This window comes from Macaca mulatta, chromosome 8, assembly GCF_049350105.2.
Source record: "Macaca mulatta isolate MMU2019108-1 chromosome 8, T2T-MMU8v2.0, whole genome shotgun sequence".
NCBI lineage: Eukaryota > Metazoa > Chordata > Mammalia > Primates > Cercopithecidae > Macaca > Macaca mulatta.
This window is the reverse complement of record NC_133413.1, coordinates 155,511,219-155,521,210: the sequence shown is the minus strand read 5'-3', so window position 1 is coordinate 155,521,210 and position 9,992 is coordinate 155,511,219. Positions and strand designations below refer to the sequence as shown.

At 47.7% G+C, this 9,992-nt stretch overlaps 1 protein-coding gene across 9 annotated transcripts; it reads right to left on the bottom strand.

The window, feature by feature from the left end:
• Positions 1–247: 247 nt before the first annotated feature.
• On the bottom strand, positions 248–3,230 carry LOC722862 (tubulin beta-8 chain). Of its 9 annotated transcripts, none has more exons than XM_077944823.1 (5): positions 2,493–2,659; positions 2,147–2,255; positions 1,960–2,070; positions 1,344–1,472; positions 248–1,097 (listed from the first exon to the last, which is right to left on the bottom strand). In XM_077944823.1, exons 1-5 carry the CDS (start codon positions 2,547–2,549, stop codon positions 409–411), a joined length of 1,095 nt encoding a protein of 364 aa, XP_077800949.1. In that variant the 5' UTR covers positions 2,550–2,659; the 3' UTR covers positions 248–408. The 9 variants fall into 9 exon arrangements, with proteins under 9 accessions (XP_077800949.1, XP_077800951.1, XP_077800943.1 ...); XM_077944825.1 differs by having other exon boundaries at positions 248–774; positions 1,381–1,472; XM_077944817.1 differs by having other exon boundaries at positions 248–1,374; positions 1,447–1,472.
• Between the last annotated feature and the right edge of the window lie 6,762 nt (positions 3,231–9,992).

The following is a 9,992-nucleotide window of genomic DNA, read 5'->3' as shown; positions in this document are numbered from 1 at the left end:
AGCCAAGGCTTGCCTTCAGAACAGGTTTTCCACCACGTGGCCGCCCAAGGCCCAGGGCATCCCCAGGTTCATGTGAAGCCTGCCTGCCATGTCCACAGCCCCTGCCCACCCCTCCTGGAGCCACTGGAATGCTTGTTCCTGGGCACAGGACAAACCCAGACAGCTTCGGCCTTGCAGGACAACCATGCAAATCTGGCAGCCGTAGCCGGAGGGGGGCCCACAGATAGAAGTTGGAGGTGAAGCCAGATGTTATGAGGATACTTTATTAGGCAAAATCGTATACTATAAAAATGCTTTACAATGCAGGAGGAGAGGTGAAGACACGAACAAGTGTGTAGTGACACATGGCAGTCAGAACACAGTAAAGAATCCACACTGCTTCCCCCCTTTACCTAGAAAGGGAAAGTTCTAGGCCTCCTCCTCTTCCTCCTCAGCATATTCCTCAAACTCCTCCTCCTCGGCTGTGGCATCCTGATACTGTTGATACTCAGAAACCAGGTCGTTCATGTTGCTCTCCGCCTCCGTAAATTCCATCTCATCCATCCCCTCGCCGGTATACCAATGGAGGAAGGCCTTGCGCCGGAACATTGCTGTAAACTGCTCTGAGACACGCTTGAAGAGCTCCTGGATGGCCGTGTTGTTCCCAATGAAGGTGGCTGACATTTTTAGCCCCCGGGGTGGGATGTCACAGACGGCTGTTTTGACATTGTGGGGGAGCCAGTCAGCGAAGTAGCTGCTGTTCTTATTTTGAATGTTGAACATTTGTTCATCCACCTCCCTCATGGGCATGCGACCCCTGAAAATGGCAGCCGCCGTTAGGTAGCGGCCATGACGGGGGTCACAAGCTGCCATCATATTCCTAGCATCAAACATCTGCTGCGTAAGCTCAGCGACCGTCAGGGCCCGGTACTGCTGGCTGCCCCGGCTGGTCAGTGGGGCAAAGCCGGGCATGAAGAAATGCAGCCGGGGAAACGGGACCATGTTCACGGCCAGCTTCCGCAGGTCAGCATTCAGCTGGCCTGGGAAGCGCAGGCACGTGGTGACCCCGCTCATGGTGGCAGACACCAGGTGGTTCAGGTCACCGTAGGTGGGCGTGGGCAGTTTCAGGGTCCTGGAACAGATGTCGTATAACGCTTCGTTGTCTATACAGAAGGTCTCGTCTGCATTTTCTATGAGCTGGTGGACCGAGAGGGTGGCGTTGTAGGGCTCCACCACCGTGTCTGACACCCTGGGCGAGGGCAGGATGCTGAATGTGTTTATGATCCTGTCTGGGTACTCCTCCCGGATCTTACTGAGCAGAAGGGTACCCATCCCAGACCCCGTCCCACCACCCAGGGAGTGGGTCAGCTGGAAACCCTGCAGGCAGTCACAGCTCTCAGCCTCCTTTCTGACAACGTCCATCACTGACTCCATCAGCTCCGCGCCTTCTGTGTAGTGCCCCTTGGCCCAGTTGTTTCCGGCCCCACACTGACCTGTAAGACAGTACAGCCAGTCACTCGATGGCCAGGTATACGGTCATCAGTGGTCACCATAATGCAAAAAGGGCCAAGTGTCATGTGAGGTGAGCGCAGCGTTCTCCCTACAGGTGAGCAAATGAAACCCCTCCCCCAGAGTTACAGGACAGCAGCCTCCCCTGTTAGAAATTAAGTCAGGAGTCAAACCTGAGACAGGCTGACAGACCTCCCTGCAGGTGGCTCCTGCCCATTTTCAGGGAAGGCAGTAGCCACGGCCCCAGCTCAGCTCCCTGCAGGGAGTTGACATCAGTAGCTCTTCACCTTGAGGAGACACCTGGGCCTTCCTCCCAAAGCCCGTTTAGGAGGCAGATGGAGCGACTGGGAGGATAGGAGGGTGTTCAGGGGCCCTGGATCCACGGTTCCCACGGCCATGACCTTGGGGCACTCCTAGATTTTGAGCGGCCCTGGCTAAGAAGCCGCACCCCAGTCCTCACCCACAGCTCACCGAAGATGAAGCTGTCCGGCCTGAAGATCTGCCCGAAGGGCCCCGAGCGCACAGAGTCCATGGTGCCCGGCTCCAGATCCACCAGCACAGCGCGGGGCACGTACCTGCCACCTGAGAGGGGCGGGAGGGCATGAGCGAGGGGAGGGCCGCGTTCCCAGGAGGGCGGTGGGGAAGGTCGGGGTCTCACCGCAGGCCTCGTTGTAGTACACGTCGATGCGCTCCAGCTGCAGGCGGCTGTCCCCGTGGTAGGTGCCCGCGGAGTCGATGGCGTGTTCATCAGAGATCACCTCCCAGAACTGCGAGACGGGAGGGGCCGGACAGGCCAGGGCCAGTCACGGGGGCGCCAGGCCCTCTCCCACCCCCACCCTCCGCACCCCCATCCCTAGGCCACCGTGTCCCTGGGTCCACCCCGGCCGCCTCGCCAGCCGCCCAGTCCCACCGCGTCCCCGGCAGGGACCCGCCCCCGCCACTGCCAACACCTTCCCTGGCCACCCGCAGGCCCGAGCTGGGCCCTCAGAGGCCCCGCTGCCAACCTTGGCGCCGATCTGGTTCCCGCACTGCCCGGCCTGCGTGAGCACGATCTCCCTCATGGCTAAGGCGGGATCAGGGCGGCAGGAGAGACCCGAGGAGGAGGAGCAGACGCGCAGTGACCCAGCCCGCCCTCCGCCAACGCTGAAATAGCCCCGCGCCCACCTCCCCCAGCCTCAGATTAGGCTCCCAGAATAAGCAGCAGCTTTACTTCCACACAGGTGTACCCACCTGTGAGTCCCTTGGCGTTGAACGTCTGTTGGGGAGCTCAGGTGTCCCTGCTGTGGTCCTTTCCACGTTGGGGAAAGCTGGTCAGCTGGAGAACTTCCTCCCATGTCTTTACTAAGACTAAATCCCTAGCTGACCTGAAACTGAATTTTCCTCCCATGTGGGAGGGGGAGACTCTTGTTTCCATACTCACAGAGTGCCTTGCACCTGCCCTAGATTTATGACATATTTTTGTAATTGATGAGTCCTTTCCTCTATTAGGAGATCTGTGGTTAGGAAAGGCCTTCCGTATGTTAACTCAACAGGACTTCATTATAAGCTTTACTTTGGAGCAGTTCAAACCTGCAGTAAGCTATGGGTGTTAGAGATAGGCCTCTGATTTAGCTAGAGTCTTCTTTAGAGTAGGATCAGCCCTTTCACCTTTCCAGAGGACCACGGTCTCCACGCAGAGTGAAGGTCATATTGGATTCTTCAAGCTGAGGATAGGTGTTGGGATACACCTGCTGTGAAAGATGGGCCCTTGTCGCTTTGCAGGTTTTTAGATTTCCGAAACTGAGGAGTTATTTCTTCTGGTAAACATTTTTCAGATGGGGTGGGAATGCCTCGATCTAACCAGTGAAGGTATCAGTGAGCATTAGCAAATATTTGAATCTCCTGCAGAAAGGCAGCTGAGTAAATTAGAGTTGCCAGTTCTCACCTGGATAGGTTCCTCATTTTGAACAGGTTTAACTGGAGAAGTAGAAAATTGCTTGCTGTTTGGGTCATGTCAGGCACAGCTCTCAGTGCTGAGACACCTGTTTTAGTGTCTTGAAAAGATTTACCCCTATAAACAAATGAGACATTAACAGAAACAAATAATCTCTTCTAGGGTGAAAAGAATCATGAAAGTGCTGAATTATATTCCTGTGACTGATACTTGGCATTAGTAATTTATTACCATCCTTCAGTCAGCCAGAGGGGCCCTGGACTGAAATGCAATCCCTGGCCCATTTTTGTTCTTCTTCAGAGTATTCTGGCCCAGTTCTATGCATGCTGACCAGCACGCCCATAAGCTTCATTGGCCCTTTCAGTGCAGGGGCCTTGGCTGTGGCATCTACAAGGGCATTTCCTTTTACATGGTCAGTCTATCTTTTGATGTCCTCTGCAATTAATTATAGTCACTTTTTGGCAGCAAAGCAGCATTCTAACAAGCTCAAAATCTGAATGATGTTGTATGGAAAAGCCCTTGGGGGTCAGGAGTCCCTACCCATTCCAAACTGCAGCATAAGCATGAAGCACTAAAAAATCATACTTGGAATCAGTGTAAATGTTAACTTTTAAATCCTTTCCCAACTGCAGGGGCCTGGTAAGCTCAATTAACTCAGATTTTTGAGCTGAGGTAGAGGCCAGCAAGGCTTGTGCCTTGACTCTCTTGTGCTGACAAATAACAGCATATCTAGCCCACCTGTTTTCCCGATGCATAAAACAACTTGCATCTGTTAACCACTCTTCCTTGGGATGATCAAGGGATTCATCTCTCTTAAGTCTGGCCTGCTAGAATAAATTTGTTTCATAACCTGTGACATGCTTTGGCTGTGTCCACAGTCGAATCTTATCTTGAATTGTAGCTCCCATAATTCCCATATATCGTTGGAGGGACCCAGTGGGAGGAAATCGAATCAGGGGATGGGTCTTTCCCATGCTGTTCTTGTGACAGTAAATAAGCCTCGTGAGATCAGATGGTTTATTTATTTATTTATTTTTGAGACATAGTCTTGCTCCATTACTCAGGCTGGAGTGCAGTAGCATGATCTCAGCTGACTGCAACCTCTGACTCCTGGGTTCAAGCGATTCTCCTGTCTCAGCCTCCCAAGTAGCTGGGATTATAGGCACCCACCATCATGGCTGTCTAATTTTTGTACTTTTCATATAGACAGGGTTTCACCATGTTGGCCAGGCTGGCCTCAATCTCCTCACCTCAGGTCATCCACTGCCTTGGCCTCCCAAAGTGCTGGGATTACAGCTGATGATTTTATAAAGGAGAGTTACCCTACACAAGCTCTTTTCCCTGCTGCTGTGTAAGAGATGTGACTTTGCTCCTCATTTGCCTTCTGCCATGAGTGTGAGGCCTCCCTGACCATGTGCAACTGTGAGTCAACTAAACCTCTTTTCTTTATAAACTACCCAGCCTCAGATATGTCTTTATTAGCAGCATGAGAACAGAATAATACAACCTGTATGCCAGAAACACTGGGAGCACCTGTGGACTCTGGCAGATAAGTAGCTGCATTTATGGTTTGGTAGGCTTTAAGGGTTGTGTCTGGAGTGTCTAGCAATAAGGCCTGATACTTTCATAAATATTCTCCTATTATCCACTGGTGCCCGTTAGCTTCCAGGACCACCATCCCTTGTTGTGGGGTCAAAAACCTGTAGGTGCTATTCTAATGTTAGTTTATTAGCTTTGCCTACTAGAAAAGTGGCCGCAGCAATAGCTCTAAGACATCAAGGCCACCCTGAGGCCACCTGGTCTATCTGCTTAGAAAATTAGGCTACTGGCCTTGGAATGTCCCCCAGTTTTGGGACAAGATTACCCAAGGCCTATGACTTGCTTTTTGGCCACATAGATAAAAAATGGTTCATCCAACCTGGGGACTCCCGCAGCTGCAGCAGAGCCCAATTTCTCCTTGAGAGTATTGAAGGTTTGTTTGCAGTTCTAATTACATTCTAGGAGCTATAAATCTTTCCCTTTAGTGTATCATATAAAGGCTTGGCTACATGTCCAAATCTGGGCACCCATAAGCAGCAGTACCCAGACATTTCCTAAAAAAGCCCACAGTCATTTGTTGGACTGGGATCCTTGGATGACTAAAATAGCTTTTTTTATCTTCTAGGGACGTTGATCAGTTCTAGAGGTTAAGATAGATTCCAAATATTTAAGTCTTTGAGTCAAAATCTGAGCCCTGTATGGTGATACCCTGTATCTGCAAGTTCCCAGGAAATTTACCAACTTAACAGTACTATAATGTGAGTCTTATTTAGTTGGGCTAGCAATGAGCAAGTCACCTACATATTAATAATTGTGTCTCTTTCCAACTGTAGATTTCTTAAGTCCTTAGCTAGAGCATTTTCAAATAAGTGGGGACTATCCCAGAACCCTCCAGAGATGACTGTTCAGGTTAGTTTTTAGGCTGAATGTGTATCTGGATGAGTCATTCAAAGGCAAACATATTATGAATCTGGATGCATTGAGAGACAGAAAAATGTGTCTTTCAGACTTAAGAGTGTAAACCAGCTTGCATCCCCTGGGACCTGGTAAGTATTGGGGACAATGAGGTGTATGGAGAAAACTGCATTTATTAATGCTCTAAGGTTTCTGACAAATCTGTACTTGCCATTAGGCTTTTCATCTGGTGACATGTGAGTATTGTAAGGAGACTCTCACGGCCTTAGTAATTCACACTGCAAGAATGTGGAAGCTGGTAATGTGTGAGTATTGTAACTCATGCCATTAGGCTTTTCATCTGGTGACATGCAAGTATTGTAAGGAGACTCTCATGGCCTTAGTAACTCATACCATTAGGCTTTTCATCTGGTGATGTGGGAGTATTGTAAGGAGACTCTCACGACCTTGGTAACTCATAGGCAAGAATTTGGCAATAAGGGGTTGAATTTCCCCTCATGCTTCTTGCCCTAAAATGTATTGTCAAGGAATTAAAAGTAAAGTATTTAACTTTCAAATCCTTTCACAACTGCAGGGGCCTAGTAAGCTCAATTAACTCAGCTTTTTGAGCTGAGGTAGAGGCCAGCAAGGCTTGTGCCTCGATTCTCTTGTGCTGACTAATAATAGCATATCTAGCCCTTCTGTTTTCCTGATGCATAAAACAACTTGCCTCTGTTAACCACTCTTCCTTGGGATGGTCAAGGGATTCATCTCTCTTAAGTCTGGCCTCCTAAATAAATTTGTTTCATAACCTGTGATGTGCTTTGGCTGTGTCCACAGTCAAATCTTATCTTGAATTGTAGCTCCCATCATTCCCATATATCGTGGGAGGGACCCAGTGGGAGGTAATTGAATCAGGGGATGGGTCTTTCCCATGCTGTTCTTGTGGCAGTGAATAAGCCTCATGGGATCTAATGGTTTATTTATTTTTGAGACATAAAAAATCCTCGAGGGCGAGGAGCACGAGGCTCAAGTTGGATTTGAATGGGGGAGGGGTTTAGTGCGTTTCCCAGAGCCTGCGTGGCCCAAACCTCAAGATTTACTTGAGACAACACCTCAGGTGGTAAATGTGACAGCTCATTCTTAACTTTTTTTTCCCCTGAGGGGTCAGGATCAAAAGTAACATTTTCTATGCTTTATGATCTGTGAGGGTGACCATCACTTGGTCTGAGTTAATAAACCTCTCCCCAGTAAGAGGTCAGGTATTCAGACAGTACTAAAAAGGCAGATGAGAAACCGAGAGCCCCTGGAAGGCAACTTAGAAGATGCAAAAAGCAGTGTTTTGGGGCTTGGCCATCATGAGAAGACAGGAGCCCCTTGTATTGAATCAGGACAGAGTCATCTGCTCCCACACCTAATAAGAAGTTAATGCTCCTACCTGCCACTTCAAGAGTCACCTGAGGCTCCTCCATCTCTCGATAGCCAATAGTCCAGTGGGAGCGGAGGTAGGAAGTATCAGGCCCTACCACTTTTGAGTCTGCTGGGCTCTGATGATGACTCCCTTGGAAGCACAGTGCATTTCCTGCAGCAGTGGCCGACCTTCTTACAGAAGGCACATTGGTTGATATCCAAGGCACAGTGGCCCAGAGGCACGGATTGGGACTTTTACCTTCTCACTTCCTCTGCGAGGGCCAGGGGTTAAGGGGCTGCCTCTGAAATGGTGGAGAGCACAGGCTTCAGCTAGAAGCTGGGCCTCTTGGGAGATTTGCTTTATTTTATGTTTTCTCTGCCCTATTCCTGTGATGGAAAACTGCAGAATCCAAGTCTAAAATCTGATCCACAGGAGTCTGGAAGGCTAAAGCTGCTTTTGGCAGCTTCCTGCAGATATCAGAAGCAGACTGGGCTATAAAATAAACTCCTAGCAATGCCTGTCCCTTCTTGGAGTCAGGGTCAGTGTTAGTGTATTCCCTCAAAGTCTAAATTATCCATACTTGTAATAAGGCTAGGTTTTCATCTTTTCCCTGAGTAATTTTCCAGACTTTGTAAAAATCAAAAAGCTTTATCACACTTTTTTTGATTCCTTCAAGGAGTCAAATTATCATAATTTTTTCTCTATATATCCCACTTTCTTCCTAATTCTAGATTAGAATCTCTTTTCTAGATTCTAGTTCTCTTTTGGGTCCTAGTCAGGCACTGCTGTGCCTCCTACTTGATAGGTGTCAGGTCCCTGGTTGCAGGCTGCCACCCTGTTAGCTTGTGCTCTAGCCACTCCCATAATACACTGCTTTTCTACCATGCAGCAGGTGAGCATAAATATATGCAAATCTTGCCTGGTCAGATCATACATCAAGATTAGCCTCTCAAATTTGTCTACAAATTTTCCTGGAACCTCTGAAAGCTGTTTTAGTTTTTCCTTGCATATGGCTAACTCAGACACAGAAAAGGGTCCGTATACCTATATAGTGTCCCTATTATCATCTGTCACTTCCCAGAGAGGGCAAACATTCAACTTTGCCAGCTGATAAGAGGCTCCACTGCATGTTGTTCTGGTGAAGCTCAGGTGTTTTGAGAGTGGGGTATGTATGTAAGACAGGACTTGAAGGGCAGGGAGAAGATGATGCCCGGACACTAGATAACTCTGGAAAACTAGAAGAAATTAATAACATGTTGCACACCTCACCAAAACTGGAAGGAGTCTGTGTTCTTATGGGGTACTCAGACTGGCAGGGGAGAGTTCAGCCTCAGCTAAGAAAAGCCTAATATTAAGAGGCACTTGCATTAGAAGGGTAATCAATTATGTGCCATCCCTATTTTGTCTTTTCCTCCATCAAACATATAGAAGCCCATTTTAACTTTTTATCTTGACCAAGTATCAGAGAAGCCTGTATGTAAAGTATTTTCTCCCATTTAGTTTCTTAGTTTCTCTTCTATAAAACAAATTAAGCTGCAAAAAAGGGGGGGGAATGGGAAGGCTGTAACTTGTATGTTGTAATGTATTAGTCCATTTTCACACTGCTATGACAAAACTCTTTCAGGAAAAAAGTGACATGCTGGGTTTAGAAAGTAGAGTCCAGCTGCCTTATACCAGATCATCAAAGATGACCTTATGGTTAAGAAATGAGAGAAAACTATTAAGAAAAAGTCTCATATTCTCCATCTTGAGGCTGTTTACAGGGGGTTGTCATAAAAGAGGCTGTCACTAAACAGGCAGATCTGATCCTATCATGTAGGGCTGTTAAATACCACATTTCAACTTCTAGTCATAATGATGGAGAGGTTAATGCTGATCTTTTCTGATAACTAAGGTACAAAAATACTAGGTTCCAAGACATTTCTTGTTTTCAGTGTCACTTGGACAAGTGGCAAATTAAATAAGCAATCAGCTAAAAGTCAGAGGATCACTGAGGAAACTAAAAGCTAAACTGTTTGGGGCCTCTTTCCTGGGGCAGCCTCCAGGCTACTACAAAACAGAATTGGTGAGCAGAAAGGTGACAACAAGATGCAGAGCACTCAGATGAGGGACAGAGAGCACAAGGTGGACAGTCCAAAAAGAGAACTTGGCAAACATCTTCTTTAGCCAAATCCACTCTTTTCAATATACCCCAGGGCCTCTAATCTTGTGAACTTGGCTTCTAATCTGAGTATGACACCCCCAAGTCTCTAACTTTGGGCTGAGTCACCCTAATATTATACCCTAGGGCCTCTCATTAAGTAATAGTGGATAATCGTTCTTGCCCACCTGAATGGCTTCACGACTCTAAAAGATGACCCACTTGCCAACCAATTGATTCTGTGTGGCTTGTTTTCCTTGGAGTGGAGGTCTTGTCTTGGTGTCCCTTCATGGTGTTGCTGAAAGATGTTCCTGGAAAAAAGGGTCCTGATACAGACCACAAAGTGGGACTCTTAGATTTTGTGCAGGAAAAAATTTGAGGTGAGTCAGAGAACACAGCGAAGGAAGCAATTTTATCAGAAATTACTCCATTACAGAGTTGGACATCCTCAGAAAACAAGAGCAGGAATGCATTGTCTTTTGTTAGTGTCTCCACTTATAAGTAACTATAAAGAGAAAGAGCTATAATTAAACTTGGAAGGTGCAGATGTACTCACTGAAGTCGGGGCTATTGGTTTTAACAATGGC